Raw genomic sequence first — 27919 nt, forward strand, 5'->3', positions numbered from 1 at the left:
GCACGATTTCACTTTGGAAACTCCTACAGCTGAGGCATTTTTTTAAAGTGCATTTTAAAAAGTCAGAGAACTGGAGTGTCAGCTTGGGTTTCGCGGATGCTCTTAGAAAGTGGCACTGTTACGTAAGTGCTCCCTGGACAGGGTTTTCCAGTGTGTTTCGGCCTGGAGTTTGAAGCAGGGCTTTGAACAGGGAGAGGCAAGTGGCTTTTGGGTGTCTGAACAGTCAGGTAAGGATGGCGTCCAGTTGGCTGTCCAGTGACAGCTTCGCCCTCTGAGCCATAAGTGCCAGAGAGCCAGTGGAGTTTGGGGTGCAGCGGCCATGGGGACAGGTGCCGGCCAGTGCAGCGTCCCGGCACAGCCCTGGGGTCTGGGGTCAGCATCCTCAACTGGGGCAGAGGCTTCGCATCTTGTGTGGAGCTTAGAATACCCTGTCCAGTGGGTGTCAAAAGCCCTGCTGAGAGTAAAGTGGCCCTGGGGAGCCGCGTCCTTCTGAACTGCCTGCTGGGAGAGGTGGCACTGGCCTTCATTAGACCTGTCTCTCCTTAGGGCTATTAAGAAAAAATCTGCCGTGACCTTGAGGCCCAGAAACAGTTCAATTGATCACTTTATTTTCTTTGCCCAAATTGGATATGTTCTTCCATTTAATGTCCTGCCTTGACCATGAAGGTTCTATGTTCCTTCTAGCCCTTGAGGAAGTTTCTAGAATCACTCACCAGTATGTTTCCCCTCCTGTTCTGCCCCACCTGCCTCAGCCGCCCCTTCCCTGTGCTCTCCAATGCCACTGATGTACGGTTTGAACTTACTGAACAGAACAACTCGGAAAGTCCTGACATACGTATGTGACCACAGAACCACAACGTAGTGGGAACAGTGAGGACTCCCCGCCCCTGGGGTTTCTTTGTGCCCATCTCCACCACTCACCTGTCCCTGTCAATCAGCGCACTTCCTGCGGTGCTTTGTGGACACGCCACCCGCACTCGGGGATCTTCCCCCGCATCGTAGTGGTGGGCTCCGTGTTGTTGCGGGGGTCGTGTTTTTGTTGCTGGGCACCGTGGTGTGGACGTACCGCAGCATCTGTGCTTACTGGTTGATGGCCATTCGGACAGTTTCTAGCTTTGGCCGATTGCAGATAAAGCTGTTGATTGTTTGTGTCCAAGCCTTGGTGGAGATCGAATCTCTCGTTTTTCCTGGGTGAATGAATACCTAGGGAGGGAGCCCTTGGATCATGAGGTGTGTGTTTAAGTGTTGTGGTTGTACATGTTACGACTTCCTGTGTCATTTCCGGTTGTCCACCCTCTCACCGGCACGTGGGATGCTCCACTTCAGTTTCAGACCTTCTGATGGGTACGAGAGGATAACTCCTTTTGACTGAGTCTGCGTTCCCTGTGACATGGCGTTGGGCTTATTTGCCATCAGGATGTCTTCTCTGGTGGAGTCTCTGTTCGGATCTTCTCCCTCTTGTTCAGATACTTTAAGCTGGGCACAGTGGCACATCAGGAATCCCAGCCACTTGGAAGACTGAGGCATGAGGTCCACAAGTTTGAGGTGGGCCTGGGCTAGAGACCCTGTCTTGTCAAAATGATAGGAATGTAGCTCAGTGGTAGAGCCCTTGCCTACCATGTGAGAGGCCCCGGGTTCCATCCCAGTACCACACAAAAATTAATAAAGAAAGATTTTAAAAAAGAAAACAAATTGTTCACTTTCTTCCTGAGTTCTGAGATGTCCGGGGTCTTCTGGGTCCAGTTTTGTGTGAGAGGCATGACCTGCAACTGGCTCTGGCCACCCTGCTTGCTGCATCTTGTCAATAGCCACGGTTCTGGGGCTGATGGAGTTCCACGTGTCGTCTTTTTCCTCTGTGGAGTTCTGTCATCCCGTCCAGAGACGGTTCCCAAGTGAGGTCACAAAGGTCATCAGGTTTCCTTCTGGAAGTCTCACGGTGTCCTGCAATCGTTTTGAGTTGGTTTTCTCGTGTGGTGAGGGCAGCTGGCTTTTGTCCTGTGTGCACCATTGGTCCAGCGTGACTTGTGGGAGAGACTCCTCCTGCACTGTGGCCTCTACCGCCGTCTCCTGTGCATGTCCCTCCTCCTCTCGCTGTTCCCAGGGTGGACCCGCTCGCCCACACCCACGCTGCCGGCACTGCCAGAGCCCTGCAACCGTGGAGGTGGGCATCCAGCTTGTCCTTATCCAAGCCGCGTGCTCCTTAGGTCCTCTGCATCTGCAGGGTCGCTTCAGGATCTGCTTTTCAGCTCTGCAGAGTGCTGCTGGAAGCTTTGATTGAGATTGCCTTGAGTTGATGGATTTGATTTTTCTGTAAGGAAAATTGCCGTCTCAACAAATCTTCCATTTATGTAACACTTTGATTTCTCTCGACAGAGTTTTCTGAGAGTAAAAGCAATGTTTCTTTTCTGTGTACAGATCTTAGACACCTTTTATCATATTGATTTCCAACCATTTCTTATTTTTATATTATTATAAATAGTTCCCTTTGTTTGGTGCGAGGATATGGAAATGCAGTTTATTTCTCTGTGTTGATCTTGCTTCCTGCAACCTTGGTAAACTGAATAGTTCCAGTAGCTTTCTTGGAGATTCCAGCAGATTTTCTAGTTGCATAATCATGTCACCTGTGAAAAAAGGTTTGTTTTTCTTTTCTAATCTAAATTGGAATACTTGATTTTTTTCTTCTGGTCCTTACCTGTTGGGCTGCCCAGAGCCTCCAGCCCATGCTGCACGGTGTGACATTTGTTGTGGGTCTTCTGTCCACGTCCTTCTTCACATGGAGATATCCTCTCCTCTTCCTAGTTCACCAAATGTTAATCAGAAATGGAGGTTGGTTTTGTCTGATGCTTTTTCTCCATCCACTGAGATGATCACTAGTTCCATTCTAAGTCTGTTCCTATGGGTTGCATTGATTTTTGAATGTTGAACCCAACTTGTGTTCCTGGACTGAACTATTAATGGGTCAAGATATATTTTTTGCATAAGATTTTGTTTTGCCAAAGTTTAAAGAACGTTTGCGTTTATTTTCATGAGAGGTGTGGCGTGTGGTTTTCTTTCCTGTAATGTATTGGTTTGATGTTTAACGTGAGTCTGGTGCTGGCTGGTAGATGAGGAGGGAATGTGCCTCCTCTTGGGTACCTGGGCGCATGTGGAATCCATGCTGTTCTGCAAAGCTCGGAGGAGCCACCAGGGAAGTGCTCTGGGGAGGACTTGCCCTAGCTCTGTCCCATTCCCGGGCCGTGGGGCCGTCGTTCCTCCTTGCCAGGGCCTTGGACGGTGTTTTCCTCTAGGAGCCGTGTGTTTGACCCGAGATTCCACATGTGTGGGCGTGCAGGCTTTCTTACGTTGCCTTAGCCTCCTAGTACCTCCAGGTGTGGTGCTGTCCTTTCTCTTGTTGCTGATGTCGACATTTTGTGTCTTCTCTCTCTCTTCATTTGCTCATTGCTTTGGCTACAGGTTTGTGGATTTTATTGATTTTTCTCAAAGAGTGAGGTTTAGTTTTGTTAGTTTCCTATTGTCTTCCTGTTCCGGTGCCTTCTGCTCAGAGTCTGCTGCTTGCTTTGGGTTTCTGAGGGTGGGCTGAGGGCGTTTCCCTCCTCCACTTTCTCCTTTCTGACGCAGGTGTCCCTGGTATTAATTCCTAGGTGCTATTGTCTCCCTCTACACATTTTGATACGCTGCACATTGGCGTCATTAAACGCCAGTGACTTCCTAGTTGCCCTGTCTTCTTTTTCCTTTGTGGTGCTGGTGGTGGAACCAGGGCTGCTGGGCAGCGTTGTGCTGCTGAGCCCCCTTCTTCCAGCTGAGTCAGTGTTTGTGAAATCCTGCGTCTGGATCGCTTCCTTTTCCCACACAGGCCTCCAGTTGTCCCGGGGTTGGGCACCGTTTGCTGATGTGTGTCCTTAATTTCTTCGTCCACTGGCTTACTTTGCTGCTGTGTGAAGGGCTGGCTGACGTATTTGGGGTCTGTTCCTTCAGCAGCGGCAGTCTTGAAGTCACGTGGTCCTGGCTCTCTGTTGCTCCTTTCCTGTGTTGCATGGCTGCTCCCTGAACTTTAGAATAATCTTGTTGATATTCACAAAATAGCTTTTTAGCATTTTGAGTAGGGTCTCGTTGAATATGCAGATCAAGTTGGGAAGATTTAACATCCTAACAGCTTTGACTCTCCTAATCCATGAACGTGAACTATCTCTCCACTTCTTTGGAATTTCTGTCATCATAATTATGTAGTTTTCTGCATATATGTCCGATATGCATATTTTGTTAGATTCATACATAGTTTTTTCAACTTGGTGCTCTTATTAGTGGTGTTATATTTTAAATTTCAGACTCTACCTGCTCATTGCTGGTCTGTAGGAGAGTCGTTGGTTTTATATTTTAACCTCATAACATGACCTTGTTAGACTCACTCACCAGTTCCAGGAGGCTCTTCTGTGGTTCTCGGGGACCATCTACGTGGACCCACAGGACACCTGCAAGGCGATCAGCTCTGCCTAACCTGAATGCCTTTTGCTTTGGTTTCTTGTCCTGCCGCACCAGTGGGGACTTGTGTGATGTCACCTTGGCGTGGTGGCGGGGCCCCTGCTTTGCTCCTGATCCTAGGGGAGCGCGTGCGGCATCTCACCATGAAGTGCCCTGCTACTTTCAGGTTGCTGTGTGTGTCCTCGGCCCCCTTGAGGAGGCTCCCTGTCCCTCGCGCACCCCATTTTCTCTTGCTGCTTGTCTGAAGCAGTCTGGTTTTGGTTTGTCTCCGTGTCCTTTTCTTCGTGTTTCTTGTGCTTAGGATTCACAGAGCCTCTTGATCTGTAGGTTTGTTGTTGTCATCGCTCTTGGGATTTCCCACCACTATTTGTTGAGAGCCTTCCATTGTCCGCGACATTGTCTTGCTGTTTCTTCGTGTCACTGCCTTGCCTAGATCTCGTTCAGTGTCCGGCAGGGCCCAATCCACGAGTCTGACTTAGGTTCTGGCGGGTGTTCCCCACGTCTCTGCTACTTCTCATCCACCTTTCCTCCAGCGTCTCGAACTCACGCTGTTGCTACTGAATTCTCCTCTCATTTCTACTGCCTGTGACTTCTGGATGCTTTGGCTTTGTCCGTCTGTGCCTCACTGGGTGGTGTTTCCAAGCTTCTGACTGACTGCCTGTGGTCTGTTGAGGACACCGGCTTGTGCGTTCTGCCTGGCTGGGCGAGCGGGTGTTTTCCTGTTCCTGTAGATATTTTCCAGCTTTGTTCTGGGAGGTGGTTAAGCTACTTGGAATCATTTGGTCACTTTGGGTCTTGCACTTTAGCCCGTGGGGACCGCAGTAGTATTTAGTCTAGTGCAGTGCATGTGAGCACTCTGTCTGCCACCCTGGGAGTGACGGGCTTTGTGGTCTGCCTGGTGGCGACAGGCACCGTTCCTGGCCCCGGGTCCTGGGGCTGTTCTTGGTACCTCTTGTGGACGACTGAGTCTTCTCATGGCTGTCGCCTGCAGACTCTGGAACTCTCCTTCTCTGCGGCACTTTCCTCTCCTGCTTCCTGCCCTGCAGACTCCAGTCACCGTGACTGTGCTGACCTTGCAGCTCTGCGGCCTCGGCTGAGGGATGCCACCAGCCCCACCCCAACTCGCAATACCTCCTGGACGCTCCAGGCTATGTGCTGAGGTCGTCACAGGTTTACCTCTTCTGTCCACCTCTCGGCCCTCACCGCCCCTCACCGCCCCTCACTGTCTGATGCCCAGGGAATTGAAAGCCATTGCTTGGTGTATTTTTTTTCTTGATTTGTTTTCCTTGCTCAAGGTAGGGATACTAAATACAGTCCCTGTTTTTCCATCTTGGCTGAAAGCACAAGCTAATGGCACTTTTTAGAAAGTAGCTCCACAATATTACTAAAAAAGGGCAAAAAAATTTACAACAACATCAATCACAAAAGGTACGTGGGTGGAAGGCTGGAACTCACTCTTCCTTTAGATTCTGGCCTTGAGTTGTTGTGACTCCACTTTTTGATGGTAACCTGAGCGAGAAGTTCTACAAGAACCTGCAAATGTGTTTTTGTTCTTCAATGTCTTCGGTCAGCTGAACCTACCACTGTAACACCTGCAGAGGGTCCACTGTCTGCAGCGTGTTTTAGAAAGTTTTCATCTTGAGCAGCCAGTTATGTGGCTTCAGCCTCCTTGGTGGATTTTAACTATTTAAACTGTGCTTTTCTGATTTTCATCTCAGCTCTTCCAGGAAAGGTCCTCATGGGCAAGGGAACATTTATCTGAAACTCAGCAAAAGCAGTAAGTTCAGAAGTTAGTTCATTTTCTGAGTAACGTATAATACTTTAGATAGAAAGTAATTGACACTAATATAAGTTAATGGAAAAAATTAAGCTTGTTTTTGAGACAGGGTCTTGCAATGTTGCCAAGGCTGACCTTTAACTTGTCCCAGGTAATTCTCCTGCCTTAACCTCCTGAGTAGCTAGGACCAGGTGCACACCTCTGTACTCAGCTTAAAGAGAGCTTTTCTTTCACTCTGTTTATAGAGTAATGTTTGAAACCTTGGTATCTAATAAAAAAGCAAGTAAAGTTACCTGTTAGATGCTTTTGTTAAATCAGCTTACAACCTGACATCTCGCAGTTACAGCTATAGTGTACAGCTTCTCTAGACAAGGCTGCCAGTGTTCTCATGTACAGTAAACCTTTGGGCTGACGGAGCTCACCTCTGTAGCTTTAATCTTTCCTTGTATGGTTGGGATTTTATGATCTTGTGTGACTTACTAGGAGCGTTATTAAAAGACCTTGGTCCCCTGCCCCCATCCCAGCTGTCCCAGAAACGGGAAGTATGTCTGCTGCCCGCTGTGTCTAGTACTGGACCCTCACGGCAAACGGTCAAGTTCTAAAGCACGTTGCTCCTCCCTCCCCAGGAATAGGTTTCTGCCCAGAGGCAGGATCCTTGGTTTGTTCAAGGCTGGAAAGTGTGTACGTGGGAAGGGATTAACAAGCTTACAGTGCAGGGGGCCCTTGGTTCCTGATAGAAACACTACTGCTCCTGCAGAGGCAGAGGATGGTGTGTGTGCATGTGTGCACGCCTGCCTGCACGCACCTGCACGTACGTATGGCATTTATAAACATTCCAAAGGTCCCTAGGAAGCCAAGGCCTCCATGGGAAGTCTTTTTTGGCTGGTAACTGTGGTCAGGCAAGGTGAAATGAGAGCTAAAGAAAGTAACTAATGAATTTCCTGAGCACTCAACTCGTCATCCCCAGATGATGGTTCCTCCACCTCCTCTCTTATTTTCAACGATTATTTGAATACTAATGAAACAGAAGTGACTGGCTGGAAGGCCTACTCTTCCCTCCCCAGTGCTGGGGCTCATCTGTGGAAGCCTCAGGTCCCTTTGCGGCCCTGTGATTTAGGCATGGGAGAGTTGGGGCAGGGCTGGGCATGGCTCCTGCAGAGAGCTTGCCCCACATGTGCAAGGTCCTGGGTTCCATGCCCAGAACTGGAAAGAGAGCTGGGGCGGAGTGGGGCCTGGCTTTGCCCTCTCCTTTGTTCTCATGTCTCTCTGGTGGTTGCTTGTCGACCAGTCTCCTTACAAGACCGAGCATTTACGACCAGGGAGGTGGCAGTGTCAGCCATGTTGCCCAGGGGTAGGACTGGCCCAGGGAGCCCAGCAGCGCTCCACCCAACCGAGCTGAAAGTTTGCTAGCTTTAAACTCCATGACTTCCAGATAGTCACGTGGTGCTTCTTAGGGTGATCTCAGGTCTTCTGGTCTCCACCACCACCGTTATATAGCCTAAGACTTGTGAAAGATCTGTTAGTCAGCTTTTCATCATTGTGATGAAATACCTAGGAAAATCAATTTAAGGAAAGATTTGTTTTGGCTCACAGTTTCAAGATTTCAGTCCAAGGTTGGCCAGTCCCATTGCTCTGGCCCAAATTGAGGCAGACTGTCATTGTGGAAGGGTGTGGCAGCAAAACTGCTCCCTTCGAGGTAGCCAGGAAGCCGGGGAAGGGGCAGCTGGGGACACGCTTCCTTCCCAGAACATGCCCCCAGTGACCTACTGCTTCCTCCAGTTGGGCCCCCCTCCACAGTTTCTACCACCTCCCAATAAAGCCATCAGCCTGTGAATCCCTCCGTGGACCCCGCCTTCAGCACATGAGCTCTGGGGGACGTTCCAGGTCAAACCTGCCTAGCTCTTTATACCACCCTCCCCAGATTCACGGGTTCTGCCGCTGCAGTTCTCTTCATCAGTAGGCAATGGCCACCTAGCTGTGTCCAGGGCTATTGCCAAGGCTTTGATGGTCAGTTGTGCAAACATTAGCTCATGGGCTTCGTGGGACGGGTTTACTTTGAGATCTGGCTGATTCCTGTGGTTTTCTGTGGAGCGATGGTTTTGGGAGCCAGAGCACCGGTGGCAGGTTCAACCTAGGGAGGAGCAGGACTCGGCTCCTGGCTGACCAGATCAGAGGAGAACCCGCAGTCTCAGTGTAGGAATAAGCTGGACTCTGTCAGCCAGGGTGGCTTCTAGGGCTGGGAATCTGACGGGAGACTGAGTTCTAGGCCTAAGAATGACACTGAGTGTTTTCAAGCTCCCTTTGCTATTGGATGCAAATAGGGTGCTGCAGAGCATGACAATATAATGTATTTTTTTCTGCAAATAATGCATAACATGGAAAGCCAACTTTTATATTAGCTTTTCTTGCAAATGATTGAACAAGAGGTTATTATTCCTTATTGGCTTTAAAATACTAAAACCCAGTGAGTTTTTTTTTAAATTAAACAATATTTAATATGTTGGAAAAGCCCAAAGGATGCAGAAACGCTGTGTGTTTCACTTAGTATGTGGAGTCCCGCTGGGCGGTGCTTTCCCCTGGGCGGACGGCGCTCGCCACATGCTTCTGCTAAGAGCAGCTGCCTACAGCTGGCTCCACCTGCCACCTGCAGCAGCGCCACTCGGCGAGGCGGACGAGAGACGGAGCTTCTCCATCCTCATCTCTGAAGGGGACAGCAACTCAGCAGAAGGATGTGGTGTGGACAGAGACAGGCACGTGGCACAGGCTCTGACACCCCCCCCCCAGCGGAGGGAAAGGACGGCTGTTGCTTTGGTGTAAAGAAATAATAATTGAGGAAAAGAAAGTAAGAACATCTCAACATAAAGGAGACAGATTCTAGGTCAACCTTTGAAAATGAATAGGCCCCTTTGACCTCCAGGAACGGCGCTTGACAACGGCCGAGTCTTAGTGTCGCAGAACACTGCAGAGGGGCCTGCTCTCGCAGCGATACTGATACTGACCCGGCCATCTGAAGGAGGGACGGGGAGGCCCACGCCGCCCTGCCTCATGGGTGGAATAAAACAGACACGCTTCCTGAAGCTCCTTTGGCATCACCTCTTACAGCTACAAAAGTCATCATAGGGTGAGGACACAGGTCACCCTGGGTCCAGAGCAGGGCTGAGCTGCCTGCTGACCTTTCATCTGAAGCCCACCTTGAATCCCCCCCAGTGTTCTCTGACAGGACTCAGGTTAGTACAGGTAAACCTCAGTAACTTTTCTGAAGACTAGTTTTCTCACCCGTGCTTGGCCCTTGACAAAATGTGGGGAATTGTAGCCCCAAGAAGGTCTGATGTTGGCCAAAGAGGCTGAGCAGCCTGTGGAGAGGTCGCCAGCAGAGACCTCTGCACCTCGCACCTCATGCCACTGTGGGCCGAGCTCAGCTCAGAGTAAATCGTGTGTACTCTGCATCCTTGGAGTTAGCACGGCCAGTGCTGCCACTGTCTGTGAGATGGTCACCTGCTGCCCGGTGGAGAGACCACCACACACCAGCCGTGTAAGCAACTCCCTGGCCTCGCCAAGGAGCGGGCAGGTGCCCCAGTGCTTCCAGTTTAGAGGTGAGCCCTACAAACCTCTCTAAAACATCCCAGGAGGTCAGTACATGCCAGTAAGATCCCAGCTACTCAGGAGGCTGAGGCAGGGAGATCTCAAGTTCAAGTCCAGCTCCAGAAACTCAGTGAGACTCTGTCTTAAAACAAATACCCTCTTTTTAAAACTTCCCTCTAATGCTACAAAGCAGTGATGATTGACAAGAATGTGAAAACTTTGGAAGCAATAAGATAAAGGACTCTACTGTTGACACGGTTTTAATGACTTCCTTAGATAAGTTGCAGAAGCACAGGAACTGAACTTACTTCAAAACGGACAACTTGTTAAGGTCTTATTTGTGCTGCGTCCTAATCTAATGAGGTCTTTGACAATCGATGCAGCCTTCCCCCTAGAGCCCGGGAATCTTGTGGGATGAGGGGTTGGAAAGGTCTGTGGGGCTAGACAAGGCTCTGGGCTTTGTTTTCATTATGCTAATCAGCTTCCCCAACTGAACTGAAGTGCGAAGTTATGTGAGCAGCACTTCTGGCCTTTTCTGAAAGCAAGAGGGGTAAGAGCCTCAGACTCACTGTGCTGCCAAGAAGTCTCCGATCGTGTTCTTGAGATTAATTACCTGCAGAAATAGAAGAAAGAAAATCCATTACAGCTTAAAGCAATGATTCTGGCAGGATTTGAAAAGCACTGGGATCATAACATGGGGGAAACTTCAGCCAATCTCACAAATGAATGGTCTTGCAAGTGGATCAGACATTACAGTTTTCAACTATTCGTATTTGAAGGCAAATACTGAGGTGCTTGGAATTTTTTGTTTGTCTCATGAAATATGAAAATTAGGCTTTTTCCTATACAAATTTCACAATGTAATTAAAAGTCTAACTTATGCATTTTATTAAGCTCTATCTGCCCATCCACCCACCCACCCATCCCTTCTATCCATTGAAGCCACAGTGATGCTGTGGTAAATCATGGGATTTTAGAAGGAGGTAGCAGCCAAGCTGGTCTTACTCTGCATGATGTTATACAACAGTGATCTGAGATTCCAGCTTGCACTGCAATGCTAACTTTTCTTTCCAGTACTTGCTGGCTCTGGCCCCACTGAGTGTGTGTGCCCTCTCTAGAAGCTGCTCTCAGTGTGAATGACCCAGAGAGGATCGAAATTCATGATTCTGTATACGGCAGATTCTGTTGGTTGTCTTTCCATCACTGTAACAAAATAGCTGGGGTAATTAACTTATTTAAAAAAGGTTTATTTTGGCTCATAGTTTTGAAGTTTGCAGGTCATGATCAATTGGCCCAGTAGGCCAAGTGACTTTGGGCCTGTGATGAAGCTTTGGGCCTTTCAAGCACATGGTGAAGCAAAACTGTTCACCAGGAAGCACAAAGAAAAAAAAAAGAGGAAGAGGAGACTGGGGTCCCACAGTCCCCTTCAGAAGCACTCCCCCAGTGACTTAAGAGCCTGCCAGTAGGCCCTACTGCCCACAGGTGGCATTTCTTAATAGTGCCACCCAGGGGACCAGTCTTTGATCATAGGCTTTTCGGGGACATTTACAATCCAAACTATAGCACTCTCATAACTTAAAAAATATATAGTATTAATAAAATACTAGTTCCTAATTAATTATTCAATGCCAATATGCATAGCAGCACCTGGGAATTGCAAAGGAAATGTTAAATTTGGATTTGCTTTGAATTGTTATTGGCAATAATAATAAATAGCTTACCTTTATACCTTCACTATAATGAAACATATATTCCACGGGCTCTACATTTATGAACTCATATGACATTACAGTGACCCTTCAAGAAGATACTGTTGTTGTTTCTATTTTACTAGAGGAGAAATCAAGGTACCTAGAGATTAACCCGTTTGCTCTAGGTTGCTTAGAAAGCAGCCACGTTGGGATTTGAACCGGGGTATACCTCTTGCACCAGAGTTCTCCAGCACCCCACTTAGCCCTGGAATGGTCCCCCACCTGACCCCTCCCTGCTTCCTCCAGGGCAGAGACCCTGTGAGGCTGACTACCCAGGCAGCCCGTCACAGTCACTGCTCAGGCCTTCCCTTCCCGTCCCTTGTTCAGGCTCTTCTGTCGCTCCTCTGCTGTTCCATAGACCTGCTGCCCTTTGCCAGAGTCAGGCAGCACCTAGGGGTGTCTCTTCCCAGGGGCAGCGACTGTTATTTCAAAGAAGCATTTCTCAGCTGTGATCTTGTAGTCTAATGACAACCAGTTCCAACAAGCAGGACTCTAACCTTCCAAAGCAGCAAAGGCAGTACGTGGACCTTACCTCACTTGGACCCTCACAAAACCATTTTGTGGGATAACTCAGCAAAGCCACCGCTTTTGAGATAGTTCTATCATTGGAACACAGTATGGATTTGTGCAGCTGCATGCACTGGGATACAGAGCGCTGTAAACCCCTCCCCATTCCCTTGTGCCACACCCCTCTCACCCCATCTGTTCTCCTCCATGGCATTGTCCTTCGGAGAGTGTCACCTCATGGATTCCTATCCACGCACCTTTGCAAGTGGCTTCCTTTGAGAACCACCCCTGCTGCTCTAGGTATCGGGGTTCACTTCCTGTTGCCCAGGATGCTCCGCTGTACCTGCCACTCGGTCCACTCACCCGTAGAGCCACGGGAGACAGATCTGCGTCTGGGTGTGTTCGTTCCCCTGGCGTAAGGACCTGGGAAGAGGTGGGTCCTGGGGGAAGTGCATGCTGGCGCTGTAAGTGGGTGCCAGCCTGCCCTCCAGAGGGGTCAGACCACCCTGTCTGCCGGCTGCCCTGGAGGAGGGTTCCTTTGCTGTATGTTGTCGCACTTGGTGGCGTCAGCATTCTTTAACCATTCTAATGCTTGGGTAGCAGTATCTCTGAGTCTTACTTTTGAGATAAGTCTTACCACCTTGCCTGGACTGGTCTTGAACTCCAGGGCTCAAGCTCTCCTGCCTCTGCCTCTGAGCACGGGGTGGCAGGTGTGCACCTTCCTGCCCTGCTCTCTGGCTTTGCCGTTCAGTGGGGACTAATGACCTCAAGCATCCTTTCATGTTCAAGTCTTTTGCCTGTTTTCTCTCTTATCATTGTTTTCGTTGGGTTGTTGGTTTTCTCACTGTTGAGTTTAAAAACTCTGTGTGTCTTAATCAACAGGGAGAAACAGGAGGAAAGCTACCCAGATACCTCCTGCCGGACACTGGGATTCTGTAGGAGCATAAAAGTAACACCTAGAGTTCTTGGAGAGACAGAGTGAGAAGAGGATATTTGCAAGTTTTTCAACCTCCAGAGTTTGCTTTCTGTAAAGAGATACACTTTTTAAAAAATTTGGATGGGACTGGGGTTGTAATTCAATGGAAAAGTGCTTGCCTAACATGTGTGGGCCCTGGGTTTGATTCCCAGCACTGCAAAAAATAAAAAGTAACAAAATTAAATTAGAAAAAGGACTTACACAATGCTTTCTTTGTAAAAGTTTAGCAGTTTTATAATAATAATAATTATTGTTGTGCAGTACTGTGGATTGAACCCAGGGGTGCTCTACCACTGAACTACAACCCTAGCCTTTTTTATTTTTTATTTTGAGACAGGGTATCACTAAGTTAATGAGGCTGGCCTTGAATTTGTAATCCTCCTGCCTCAGGTATACACCACCATGCCCAGCTGAGCTTAGCAGTTTTAAATGTATTTAGGTAGTTAATAAGTTCTGTTAATTATCAGATATTTAATATGTGTCATTCTTTCTCAGAGGTACCATGAACACACTTAAAAATATTTCTATGTATGAAGCAATTATCTGTTATTTGTAGAGTTGACAGAATGTGCATATTAGGAACCAACCCCTACTTGATCCTACTTTTCCAGATACAGTTAATGTCCCCATCTGTGTATTCACTTATACACTTTGTGTATTTCTCAATTATACAACTTATCAATTTGTTTTTAAAACTTGTGTACATGTCTCTTCTCCATTAGACAGAGAGATTCTTAAGGGTAGGTGCGTGAATCAGTCATTTTTATATCCCCATCATCTAATTTAATGCATGCCTTAAAAATGATTATTTATCCATTTATTAATTAATTTACCAAATATTTATTGAGTTCCTACTATATGTTAGGGACTGACACATGGAGCAGCGGACCAGCAGAAAAGACCCCTACTTTGTGGAATTTATGTTTTATTGATCTTCCCTAATACAGGGATTTAAAGCTATTGGTTTTCCTCAAAGCCCTGCTTTAGCTGCCTTTCATACATTGTGATATGTTGTATTTTCATTATCTTTGAATTAAACAGTTTTCTAATTTCTCCTGTGATTTCTTCTTTGACCCAAGAAGTATTTAACTTTCAAATATTTGTTATCTTTATTGTTTTTTATTTCTATTTTAATACCATCATGGTCAGAGAATCTCTCAGCTTGTTCAGATCAGTTTTACGGCTCAGAATGTGATGTATCCTGGCAAATGTACCCTATAACTATCATGGGTAGGTGTGGTTTCTGTCTGTAGCAAGTCAGTGTTGTTTATAGTGTTCAGATCTTCTGTGACTTAACTGATTTTTTTTTATTAGTTGTTCATCGTTCATCATTCACTGAAAGATGGGGTGTAAAATCTTCAGAAAAAATTGTAGAATCATCTGTTTTACATTTCAGTTCTGTCAAATTTTGCTTCATGTATTTTAAAACTCTATATTGGTCACATACATGTTTATGATTGTTTTATCTTCCTTTTTATTATCCCCTTTTTCATTGTGAAGTGACTGAATCTCTAATAATACATCTTAATTAGATGCTTAGTTTAATATTACCATTAATATTACCATTCCAGCCTTCTTTTGCCTACTCTTTGCATGGTGTATTTTTTCTGTTCATTTACTTCCATTCAACTGTGTCTTTGTATTGAAGTGTGTCTCTTGTAGACAGCAAATAGTTGGGTCTTGCTTTTTAAAAATATCATATACAATACCCTTACAATTTTTGTCAGAAAAATTAATTATAACCATCTACTTCTTGGTCTTTGATTAGCATTTTGTAATTGTATGTTCCTGCCCATCAGATTTGGGATACTTGGACCATTATTTTTCAGATTTTTTTCTGCCTTATTCTTTTTCTTCTCCTTGGTGCCAATTAAGTGTATGTTGGACTCTGATATTGTCTAACAGATCCCCAAGGCTCTCTTCATTTTTGATCGTTGTTTTTTTTTTTTTTTTTTTTTCTTCTCTGTGCCCTTTACCTTCATTGCTTCCAGTTGGTCTGCCTTCAGGTTTACTTAATCTTTCCTCCATTGTGTCCTTTCAGCTGTGTTCACTTAGTGAACTTTTTATTTCAGAATTATTTTTTTTTTAAGTTTTGGAATGTACATTTGGTTCTCTTTTAAAATTTCTTTAGTTGTAGATGGAAACAATACCTTTATTTTATTTATTTGTTTGTTTGTTTGATGTGGAGGCTTGAACCCAGTGCCTCCCACGTGCCAGGTCAGCACTCTACCACTGAGCCACACACAACCCCATCCCTTGGTTCTCTTTTTAATTGTTTCTATTCTGCTGGGATTTCCCATTTCTCTACTGAATTTTTCATTCATTTAAAAAGTGTTAATTTTCCTTTTTAGAATAGTTACATTATCTATTTTAAATTCCTCATCTGATAGTTCCAATATTTTGTTCCTTTTGAGATTAGACTCAAATCTATTTTTTCTTCTCTTGAGAATGTGTTCCATTTTTTTATTCTTAGTATGTTTGGTAATTTTGAATTGTGTTCTGGACATTATGATTGCTGAGCTGTCTGATATCATCTATATGATATCATCCTTTTTGGTGGTGTTTCCTTTGTTTTAGTAAGTGCTTTTCTTGTCTGGACTTTAGCTGCGGACTCTATTTCTGGGTCATCAGCTCCACCCTCAGTTCTGATGTTTTGCAGTCTGCTGGAGCACTTAGCTCTGTTCCGCATATACAATTTACAGATCAGGCAGAGATTCGAGCAGACAGGATTTGGGGAACCCCTCTTGCTTTCTTCCTTGTGGAGTTTTCCCACTCTCTTCAGTATTGTTTCCTGATGATTTTTTTGTTTGCTTGTTTTATTTCTTAGGTCAAAAAGATTTCAAAGTTTCCCACTTGTGCCCTCACCACTGTGTATACCACTTAGCCCCAGGATAAAAGCAATGAGACGGGCTTCCTGTATGGTTTCCTATCTTACTTCCTCTAAGTGAATGTGAAGTCTTCAGTGTTGAGTGTGAACTTTCCCCAGAGTCTAAATGTGAGTGCCCCCAGAGTCCAAGTGTGAGGTCCTCACCATTGTCTAAGTGTGAGCTCCCCACCAGAGTCTCAGTGTGAGCTCCCCACCAGTCAAGTGTGAGGTCCCCCCATGGTCTAAGTGTGTTCTCCATCGGAGTCTAAGTGTGAGCCTCCCAATAGGGTCCAAGTGTGAGTGGCCCAAAAGAGTCCAAGTGTGAGCTCCCTACTGGAGTCTAAGTGTGCTCTTCACCAAAGTCTAAGTGTGAGCTCCCTACCAGAGTCTCTAAGTGTGAACTCCCCACCAGTCAAGTGTGAGGTCCCCCCATGGTCTAAGTGTGTTCTCCATCGCAGTCTAAGTGTGAGCCTCCCAATAGGGTCCAAGTGTGAGTGGCCCAAAAGAGTCCAAGTGTGAGCTCCCTACTGGAGTCTAAGTGTGCTCTTCACCAAAGTCTAAGTGTGAGCTCCCTACCAGAGTTTAAGTGTGAACTCCCCACCAGTCAAGTGCGAGCTCCCCACCATAGTCTAAGTGTGCTTTCCACCAAAGTCTAAGTGTGAGCTCCCACCATGGTCTGAGTGTGCTTTCCATCATAGTCTATGTATGCTTTCCATCATAGTCTGTGTGCTCTCCATTAGAGTCTAAATGGGAGCTCTCCACCAAAGCCTAAGTGTGAGCTCCCACCATAGTCTAAGTGTGCTCTCCACCATAGTCTATGAGCTCTCCATTAGGGTGAGTGAGCTTCCCCTCCTACAGTGAGTGTGAGTGCCCGCCAGAGTGTACTTTTCTGTTCATTCCTGTACCTTCAGGTAGCTGTTCTCTGTGCTATTTCAGGCTTTTGTTTCCTGCATGGGGCTGAGGCTGTTGTCCAGGAGGTCTTTTAGTCTGGCATGCCCCAGAGCAGAAGTCCCTCCACGATGCTCACATTCCAGGTGGAGGGTAGACCATACAATGAACTGGCCAGCAAGACAATTATAGGGTTTTTTTTTTTTATAAATTTTTTTGTAGTTGTAGATGAACAGAATATCTTTATTATTTGTTTATTTTTATGTGGTGCTGAGGATCAAACCCAGTGCCTCATGTGTGCTAGGAAAGCGCTCTGCCACTGAGGTACAGCCCCAGCCCAGAAAATCATAGTTTTTAGTGAAAAAAATAAGGTCAACAAAATAGAAAGTAATAACCTAGGTAAAGTTTTTAGGAAGGTTCTCCAAAAAACTCCTATTTGAGTTGAGACTCAAAAAACAAGAATTTGGTCATGCAAAAAGGCTGGCTGAGAAATGTCCCAAGCAAAGGCAATGCAGAAACAACAGTCCCAGGGGAGGAGAGGCCGGTGCAGCTGGAGCAGGGTAGCAGAGGGAAGGACTGTGCCAGGGAGCTGGCAGGGCAGGACCATGCCAAGCGCCTGGGACCTGCGCAGGGTGGGGAAGTGTGACGGTGGGAAGGGCGCCCGCCGTAGCTGCGAGGCACGCTTACCAAGCACGCTTGATCACTCAGCGCTCTGTCCTTCAAATCTTGATTGACGGATGGCACGGCCTGAGCCCTGTTTGACCAGTGGTCAACATGGCCGAATTAAAGCTAGAAGACCAGGCAGAATGGACCTCTGGGCAGGTGAAGTCAACAGGTTCCAACATCCTTCCTTTTCTGAGTTCTTGATATCATGGAAAAGAAGGCAAGTTGGCCAACATGCGGAAAAGCAGAACAGCAGTTAAAACCACAGCTGAAACCTGAGAGACAGGCAGAACGAAAGAGCCGGAGAAGGAAGCTCTGTGGCATGTGGCAGTGCCGTACTGCCTGCCTGGGAGGGGTCGTTCGCAGTTTATAAGTTACGATTTACAAACAATGTACAATTTACAGCCTAGTTGGAGCCTCATGCTGGTCTGTGTTTAGAGATTGGTTGCTCTGGCAGCGTCTAACTCTCACCATCTTCCCTTTGGCTTAGATGACAGCGCATCTGCTGCAAGCAGCATGGAGGTGTCCGACCGCATTGCCTCTCTGGAGCAGCGGGTCCAGATGCAGGAAGATGACATCCAGCTGCTCAAGTCAGCGCTGGCTGACGTGGTTCGGCGGCTGAACATCACTGAGGAACAGCAGGCTGTGCTTAACAGGAAAGGACCTACCAAAGGTGGGCGTCACACGGGGAGAGGGTGGCGCTGGTCCCATGGTTGGTTGCTCACAGAATCAAAACTCAGAATCACAGTAAAACAGTTGGCTCTGTCATGATAATCACATGAGTGTGGCAGTATTTTTTGTCATGATATTGGTGATTGCACTGCCTAGGGGGTGTGCATATGCAGGTGGTCATTAAATGCTCATGAGTCCGGGAAGGACTATCCGAATGGACTGCTGAGAGCCGAGTGCATCAAGGCCACAGGGGCGGGCGCCTGCAGAGGAACAGCGCTCCTTCCAGCCAGAGTTGGTTTCTGCCAACTCCCACCTCTGCCTGCAGCTCACGCTGCCATTCAGCACAGCAAGCACTTCACTGCTCCCTGTCACCAGGGAGGTCCCCAGCCAAGGCCTGCGGCACTGAGCTGGGGCCCTTCCTTGAGGGGCTCTGGATCTGGAGGAAGTCAGTAACTTCACGCCTGGCTGGCGTGCTCCACGAGCCTCCCCTTCTGTTTCTGTGAGTCTCCTGTGCTGTCCATGGGGACACACCCTGGGCAGAGGTCTTGCCAGTGGACTTCTGGCAAACTTAAGTCACCATTTCGTGTCCCTGTGGCTCCTGGGAATGAGGCATCAGAAAGCATAGTGATAAGTACTGTCACAGTGACCCTCTTCTTAGAATTTTGGGATTGAAGCCTCTCAGAAATGTTTCCCTGCCTCTGTTGGCATCCAAGGTCTGCACTGGACAGGGGGCAGTTGCTCGTCTGCCACACTGTGCTGCTGCGACTGTCCTCACGGCTAAAGGTTGAGGTCTCAGAATGTGAAAGTCCCTTGAAAAACGCCTTTCTCTTTTGTTTGGATCTAGCAGATCACTCCACAGTTGATGTGTTTCCTTGGCATAGAGATGACTATCCAGCGTATCTTTTAATTTTTTTCTCAAGTTCTTGGCTACATTTTTACACATCTGGGGAAGGAAACCTCGCTGTCCATCAGGAGAGTTCTCACCCACCCCATGTGAGATACACATGCTCAGCAGATGTCTATATTTTGAATAATCGTTTTAAGTAATCTTTTTTTCCCTTTTGAGTTGCAAAGTGATTAGGATATTTTAAATAGAAACTAGGTTATTTTAGGTATTCTTGACCTACTCAGCTTTCCAAAAATAAGTCTGATGACTACTGTATCCAAAAGGGTACATTTGAAGCCATTGCCTTATGAAGACTGAGACTTCTAAAACTTCATTTTTAGAAAAGTAGGAAAATAAATATAAAGGGCTTACCCAGTTTTATTTTCTTGATTATGAGTGAAATTTGGTTTTTATAAAACTTCTTCTAAGAGAAATAATTTGTTTTCATAGTTACCTGACTTTATTTTATACCCTGCTTTTCATAAGTGAAAATGAATCCAAACGTGAAAGCCAGAAGGTCCCACAGAGAAATGGAGTCCACAGAAGGCGGGCGAGTGTGAGGTCTGGGGAGCAGGCGGAGTTTCCCCTCGCTGGGGAGCAGAGCAGGGCAGGGCAGGGCAGGGGACGTGCATCGAAGCTGTGGGTACAGGAGAGCTGCCCCTGGCAGTGGCACGCTTGGTAGTCTGACCCTGCACTCTGTAGCCACGGTTTGCTGCGGGGTCTCCTCCGCAGCATGTGCTTGGGTTTCAGGAGGCTGCCTTATTGCAGGTCAAGCTGCCTTACTTCAAACACTTGGGAGCAGAAGTATTTCAGACTTTTTCAGATTTTGGAAGAGTTACATATACATAATGAAATATCTTGCAAATGTGTCCTAACAAAATTTATTTAGGCTCCATCTACACCTTATGCACCAGAAGGCAATTGTGTTTATCAGTTTTCCATTACTGCACAGATTCCTGAGATAGTCAACTCATCAAAAGGAAAGTTTTATTTTGGCTCACAGTTTTGGAGGGTTTTGTCCATGATTGATTGGTGCTGTGGCTTTGGGCCTGTGGCAAGGCAGCACATCATGGTGACATTGCATAGCAAATCCATTCACCTCACAGCCTAGGGGTGCAGAAAACATGTCCCCTTCGAGGGCACACCCCAGGTACCAGAAGACCTCCCACTAGGCCCACCGCCTTCCAAGAGTACCACGCGGGGAACAATCCTTTAACACACGGGCCTTCGGAGACATTCCGGATCCGGCCGGTAGCAGCAGTGTTAAACAGCATTTCTGTGTGCCCGCATTTTTACTGCAACTGTCCTGGGTGGAATATTCTACTTGTGGTGTCAGGTCAGCATTCAAAAAATTTCAGATTTGAGGGCATTTTGGGTTTTTGGATCAGGTGTGCTTGACCTGTGTTGTTGTCATTTTGTAACAGTTTGGCTCTTCCCTGATATAGGTTGCTGGACACAGGCATTCTGAGTTTTAAATGTTAAGTGACTGCCCCAGCTCTGAGACTAACTGGCAGGAACCTAGGGCTCAGTGTTTGGAGTTTCAGGTGGAAATCCTTGTTCTGTTTGCCTGAGTGACTGTGGGGGTGGTCGTGCCACAGCGGAACAGGCTTGCAGGGCACATTCGAAGTGCTCACATGGCTCAGCAGAAAGTCAGTGCCTGGCAGTGTCTGTCTTTGTGTGGTGCCCTGGCTGTTAACCTGCAGTGAGCGCTCGCTGGCCGGGTGCTGCCTGGGAGCTCACAGATACCCATTCAGACCACAGGAACGGTTTGTCTCTCAGGTGCATTAAATTGAAGGATTTGTCCCTGGTTATTGGTCCTGAAACCAAAAACCAAAGCATCAAATTAGCCAACAAGAAATTATCATATGTAGTGAATGGGAATGGAAAGCATGATTTCCAAATTGACTGCGCCACATAAATTTAGCCAAATACGGGTCTGCCTATCTCAGTGAACTCTCTTGGTCTCACACCTTGCTTTGTGTTCGTTCCAGAGAACCGATAGCAGCTTGCCTATTTCACAACAGAAACTAGCTGTCAGCCATAGTGAGGGGTCGAAAGTCCAGTAACAGCAGCCCTTTCTCTGTGACTTCCGGAGACCATAAGAAGAGAGGACATAGCCACGTTTTTAAGGAAATGTGGGATTTGGTGGTGGGGGTAATCCTTCTAAAGAGACAGGGTAACTGGCAGTTGCCAGGAGGGCCTTTCCACAGCAGCCTTAGCCCTAGCCTTGCCCCGCCCGCCACAAGGCCTGGTCCAAAACCAAGATGACAAGCGATGCTGCTCCTGGAAGTCTGTGGCTGGGAGGTGCACAGCACGGGGGTAACAGTGTGTCCTGAAACCCACGTCTGTCTTCTGGGAGAGGAGAGGTGAAAATTTTCTCAAAATAAAACCACTAAAAAAATAAAACTTGAATTTGACCCACAGGTTGGATCATAGTTAGGTAGTCTGGCCTGCAGGCACAACTCTTTCTGTTGAAGGACCATAGGAAGCGCTGGCTTGCAGAGACCAAGCACGGTCGGTCCCATAGTTCCTTCGCACCCCGATACTCCACTTGTTGGAAGCAGGTTCCCTGACTCCAGGCTTCCGCCTACCGCCTCACTCTGTTGACTTCACTAGGTAGCAGTGAGCACTGCAGGAAGGAATTCACATCAGGTGGGGTTCTAGCCAGTGACCAGCTGCATAGATGCTCCCCCTCCCACACTCTACCACACAGGTTCTGCCCAGGCTGGCCCCGGGCAGGTGATCCAGCTCTACCCAGGGTTACTGCCCTGGTGCTCTAGGTAGCTCCCAACTTGGCTTCCCCTTTCCCTTTGGTGGTTGTAAGTGTTAAGAACCAGTCTCTGTGTCACATGTCCTAACTAGAGAGCCTCAGCCTGCAACACCTGCCTGTACGGGGCTCCTGTTGGATTCACTCCTGACACAACCACTGGGCGCGTTTCCGGTTTGCAGACCTTAAATCACCATGCAGTGGAGGCAAGAGACCCAGTGGTTTGTGAGTTTGTGGAGGCATTTCTTGAAATTCCTGCTCTATTGCTGTTCTTCAAAGATGTGGCTGGAGCGGACATATCGCTGCTGGCAGAGCAGAGCCCGTAGATGCTGCTGTCGTGAGTGTAGAAAGGGCAGAGCGCTTGAGGGCTGCAGGGGTCGGTCCACTGCAGAGCTGGGCACAGTGGAGACCCCCAACGGGAAGCCACGGGGCCAGCCAGCAACTGGACAGGGCCCAAAATCAGGTCCTTCCATGCAGTTAAGTCCTGCACAGTCTTTAAAAATGCTGCCTGTGGTAATAAGAGGGAAAGTGCTTATACGGTATTTTGAGGGGGATGTAAATTTGCATACACTGTCATTTCAAGTAGAGATGAAAAAAAAGTTATCAATGAAGTTGACAAAAGTTACCAATTTTTTTTTCTGAGTTGTGAGGTTATTCTTTTCTTTTTTATAATTTTAGTTTGTTTCTAAATGTTAAATTGTACATAGTCCTTAATAAGCAGGGAAAAGATGTCTTAAAAATCACTTCTTCCTTACCGCAGACTCTGAGGTGGACGGGAGCTCTCGGCAAGCGTCAGGAGTTGGGTTTGCTCAATGCGCCCTGGAGAAGCCAGGGTGTGGAGTTCACTTAATAAAAGATCCATTGTGTGCAGCGTGGCTGTTTTCCATTTTAGTGCTGGAATTTTAAATATAAAATGTAGATTAAAATTAGCCATTCTTCCATGTATCTGGGATTATCTCTCGTTATTCAGTAACCAGCATGGAGTTTATATTTCTTACTTTAACTTGTGTTCATTTATGTAGTTAGGCAGCTTGTCTTTTAAAATACTTTAATATGCCTTTGGAAACTATTTTATTGGCTATATCAGCTAGTGGACCCATTCATTAATAGATTTAGGAATTACATTAATTAATAGCTTCATGAATTAATAGATCAGAGAATTACTGAAGAACCGAAAGACTTCAGTTGGCACAGTCGGCAAGTGAGCCCTGCCATTCCAAGACCCTGATACCCTCCAGCCCCAGACCTTAACCTCGGCCACACTGGCCACGAAGACCAAGGACTTCTGCCTGTAGCTGTGCTAGCCTGACCGCCACTGAGCCTTAGAACAGTACTCACAGCTACCGCTGTGGGGCCGGCTTGGCAGGAGCGGTTTTGGGTGTACTGGCCCATTTCACCTCTCCACAGTCCCGCCTGGCAGGTATTGTTAGATTCATTTTTTACAAGAAAAAACAGCTCCAGGAGGCTAAATAATTTGTCCCAGTGGCTCAGCTAGCTGGGAACCACCCTAGGCAGGACTCCTGGGTATTCTTTTTGCCAGGGGGCTGCTTCCCTATGCAGGTGTCTGAGCATTAGTACTTAAATTAGCATCATACAAATCAAACCAAATGCTTAAGAAGTGAATAGCTCTATGACTTGAAATAAAAGCTTTTATCCACCAAGATTTAATTTGATTTACAAAGTATTCTCAATACAATAGACATATTCAGCCTCATGGTCTCTCCACAGGCTTTACTAGATAGGTACAACTAACAAATTGAAAAGTTTGTGCTCTTTGCCCTCAATGGAATCAGTGAATAATTAACTTACTTCTTTATCCTGGTTAACCAAATTTAGGGAACAATTGACCTTTCTCTCTCTCTCTCTCTCTCTCTCTCTCTCTCCTCGTGTACTCTCTCCCTGTCTTTCCCCTTACAAATTGGTGAATTACAGGGGAATTTCTGTCTTTTGCTCTTTTAGCTGGAACACCCTGGTTTCTTCCACTTTCTCATTAGTTGCGCTGCCAGCTTTAGAGAGGGTTTCTGTGGTACTCTATAGAAAACTCTGGGCATGTTCTTAACTCTTCAGAGATTGAGATTGCTCTGAAACCTCATCGTAGGAAAACGTTCAGACCTGAACAGCAGTAGAAAGAACCGCGCCTCTGCCTGCCTCCGTCCTGTGCGCACGCGCTGGGTTTGAGTCCTCACCCCCACCGGTCCCTCCTGGCGGTGGTCCTAAAGCAAGCCCATGACACTTGTCACTTGGTGCACAACATGACATTGTGCGTCTGCAGGCTACAAGGGCTCTCCATTCCCAGTAACCATCAAACTCCAACAACAAGTCCTTCACGTGCTTTACAGTCAAGACAGCACTCCTGTTCCCTAACTGGCCCATCAGTTCCTTTTTAACAGCAGTTTTAATAATAGTGTTTAATATGAGATACACTTAGCCCACTGTAAGCGTACGATTCATTGGTTTCTAATATTCACAGAACTCTTGAGTCACCCAAGAAGGAACCTGCCCTCCTCCGTAGTCATTTCTGGTGGCTCCCCCCAGCTTGCTGCCACAGGGTCGCCCTTGCCCCCACCCCCAGGTACTCGGTGAACAGACTCATGCAGTGTGAGGCTTCAGCCACTGTCTCCCCTCACACAGCAGGACTGTTTCCAGGGTGCATTCATGTTGCAGCACGCTCTCTGTTATGTATGTATTCACTTGAATTTTCCTGCAGGGTTTGCTAGGCAAGCGCTCTACCACTGAGCTATATCCCCAACCCTCATCATTCCTTTTTATTGCTGAATAATATTCTACTAAATGCAACATTTTGTTTATCTGTTCATTGGTTGATGGACATTTAGATTGTTAATAAATGACTTTATGAATTCAATTTGTTAGTGTCTTTTCCACACTTATTTCTATTACATTGAATTTTTAATGTTACAGGACTCTTGCACAGAGTCCTCAGAATTGAAATTTTAAAAATGGTACAATGGACAGTCTCATCCACATGTTGATCAATATATTAAAATTTGACTTCTGCATTTCAGTAATTTAAATTATGAGAGGAGGGGGTACCAGGATTGAACCCAGAAGCCTTCAACCACTGAGCAATGTCTCTAGACTTTTTATTTTTTTACTTCAAGACAGGGTTTTGCTAAGTTGTTTAAGGCCTCTCTAAGTTGCTGAGGCTGGTTTTGAACTTGCAATCCTCCTGCCGGAGCCTCCTGATTCTCTGGGATCACTATATACAGTCCATTAAAAAAATTTTTTTAATGATGTAGGAAGCTAGGCATGGTAGCACATAACTATAATCCCAGCAACTCAGGAAACTGACGCAGGACAATCACAAGATTGAGGCCCATTTATTGATTGGGTTATTTGTTTTTTTGGTGTTGAGTTTTTTGAGTTCTTTATATATCCTGGAGATTACTATTCTATCTGAGGTACGTGTGATAAAGATATTCTCCCTTCACATTTTTTTATTGTTTCCTTTGCCATAAAGAAGCATTTTAGTTTGATACCATCCCATTTATTTATTCTTGATTTTATTTCTTATGCTTTAAGAGTCTTGTTAAGGAAGTCAGTTCCTAAACCAACGTGGTAGAGATTTGCGCCTTCTTTTTTCTTCTGTTAGGCACAGGGTCTCTGTTCTGGTGCCTAAATCTTTGATCCACTTTGAGTTGAGTTTTGTGCAGGGTAAAACCTAAGCAACTTAGCGAGACCCTTACTCAAAACAAAAAATAAATGGGTCTGGGGATAAATAAATGTGACTGAGTGGTAAAGTGCCTCTGGGTTCAATCCCTAGTACAATAAATAAATAAGAGTTAGGGGTCTAAGCCTGCTCTAGATCTTCAGGTTTGTGGGACAGGTGATGTCCCCTGCTGCCCTGCAGTCTCTGTTCACAAGGGTACGTCCAGAGGCCCCGCAGGGCAGCACAAACAGGTCTTCCTTACCCCTCTGGAGCTGCCTGAAGCTCTGCCTGATCAAGGGCCATGACTGTGGCAGTCTGTGTGGTCTTACCTTTTACAAAGAGCTCTGCAGGGCCTGGCCTTCTGCGTAGGGTGTTTCATGGGTTTGCCAGGATGACTTTAGGATTGATTCCTAGAAGTGGGGCTGCTAGGTTGGAGGACAAATGCCTCTCTGATTTTGCTAGGTATTGGTGACGGCGATGACAGGAATCTTCCCTAGTACTTAGCAGTCCTCTACTTTGTTATGCAGTTTAGCAAAAGCAGGTTGCCTTCTCCTGTTCCAAATATGGACATCTTTTCAATGTTGAAATAGGTAATTAAGAATTCTTTCTTTCTTTTCTTTCTTTTGGTGGTACTGGGAATGGAACCCAGGGCCTTGTGAATGTTAGGCAAGTGCTCCACCACGGAGCTGCCTTCCCAGCCCTTTTTATTTTATTTTTTATTTTGAGATAGGGTCCTCTAAGTTGCCCATGTGATCCTCCTGCCTCAGCCTCCCAAGTAGCCGGGATTGCAGATGTAGCCCCCAGGCCTGGTGATAATTAGGGATTCCTGATGCATAACAGTCAAATGTACTCAATTAAACTTTGGATTTCTATACTTAATCACAGACATAATCATATTTTGTATAATTACATTTACTTCTCAATATAATGGGAAGTTGTACTTACCAGATATTGTACATTGAGTTATGAATATGATACAAGGTAAAGGGGTTTGTTGATCTTTAGATTGCTACTTAATCCCATAATAACATACTTTAGTAGGTTTGACTAGCTTATACTTAAAATTTGTATTTACAGCAACTGTGATTTTGAAAATATATTATCATGATTAGTACCTCTTGAAGTCAAGGTGTCCCAAAACTACCATTAAGAAAGATGAAAGGAGAAATTTCATTCCCGGCTTTGGTTGAGTGTTTTTGTTGCTTTGATTCTGGATGAACTTTAGTTAGAGCCAGAGATCTTTCAGTCTCCAAACTGGACTGGAACTGCAGGGAATTTGCCCCCAGGTGGTTGGTGAGACTTGGTCAGTCAGTGTGGGGTGCATCTGGAAGCTGCCAGCCGCCCACTCTGCTTCCTACTGCAAGCTGCAGGCTGCACTGACTGCTCTCCCTGAGGCCTTGGGGGGTCTGCCTGTAGGAAGGGGTGCAGGGTGGCCAACTGCAAGCCTCAGGTGTCGCTTTGCAGAATGCTCTTCTCCCCTGTGAAGGAGCATGGATGCAGAGCAGGAAAATCCCTAAGCCTTTCCCCTGCAGGCAAGGAAAGCAGGGCCCAGAGGGCCTCACCTGTGGTCACACTGCGTGCCCTGGCTCCTGACCTCAGACCTGAGTGCCCGCCCTGCTCTGTCGCCTGCCTCCCTTTGCCTGGGCATCAGTGTGGAAGTGACTGCTGGGCGCGAGCACGCCTGGGGTCTTCTCCCAGCTCTCCTGGTGTGCACAGGAGCAGCCCGGGCTCCCTCAAGTTCCTGTCCCCATGGCTCATGCTATTCAGGATGCACCCTGATGTCCAAAACGGAGCATTCCATGGTGTGGCGGGGGCCATGGGATCTCAGCTGCCACCTCCGTGTGCCGGCCCTCAACTCCCGTCCCTCATCCCTAGCCTGTGAGGTGGGCACGGGCACGCGCTGTCGTATACTCGTGCCAAGGCCCCAGCGAGGCAGTGAAGCACCGAGGCTCGCGTTATTTTCCTGCGGTGTTTCCGAGAGCACTCTGAAAGCGGGCGCTGCGGCTGCTCCACTTCCCTGCCCTCCTCGTGTCCAGGCCAGAACTCTGCACTCCCTGCTTCCCACTGCTGTCACATCTGCCTCTGGTGACCAAGTTGGAAGGAGGAAAGGTTTATTTGGACTGTGGCTTCAGAGGTTTCAGTCCATGGTCACTTGGCTCTGTTGCTTTGGGCCGTGGTGAGGCAGAGCATCATGGGAGCATGTGCTGGAGGAAGCTGCTCACCTCAAGGTGGTTGGGAAGCAAAGAGCGCGAGGAAGAGGCCAGGCCACACTGTCCCCTTCAGGGGCACGCCCCCAGTGACTGCTTCCTTCTCCTACGCCCCACTTCCCGAAGGTCCCCAGCTCCCAGCGGCACCCCAGGCTGTGACTAAGCCTTCTAGGGACACTTCAGATCCCAACAGGAGCAGAGAAGGCAGCTGCTTTCCTTCCCCTAGAGGCG

At 47.0% G+C, this 27919-nt stretch overlaps 1 protein-coding gene across 9 annotated transcripts in view; it reads left to right on the top strand.

The window, feature by feature from the left end:
* The window catches only part of Eml1 (EMAP like 1), a 164110-nt gene that overhangs the window by 76109 nt on the left and 60082 nt on the right, over positions 1 to 27919 (top strand). For all 9 annotated transcript variants that reach the window (XM_047539683.1, XM_047539684.1, XM_047539679.1 and 6 more), the window contains exon 2: positions 17980 to 18162. In XM_047539683.1, the coding sequence (XP_047395639.1) occupies positions 17980 to 18162 (183 nt within the window). The remainder of the gene's footprint in view (positions 1 to 17979; positions 18163 to 27919) is intronic.

This window comes from Sciurus carolinensis, chromosome 2, assembly GCF_902686445.1.
Source record: "Sciurus carolinensis chromosome 2, mSciCar1.2, whole genome shotgun sequence".
Classification (NCBI taxonomy): domain Eukaryota; kingdom Metazoa; phylum Chordata; class Mammalia; order Rodentia; family Sciuridae; genus Sciurus; species Sciurus carolinensis.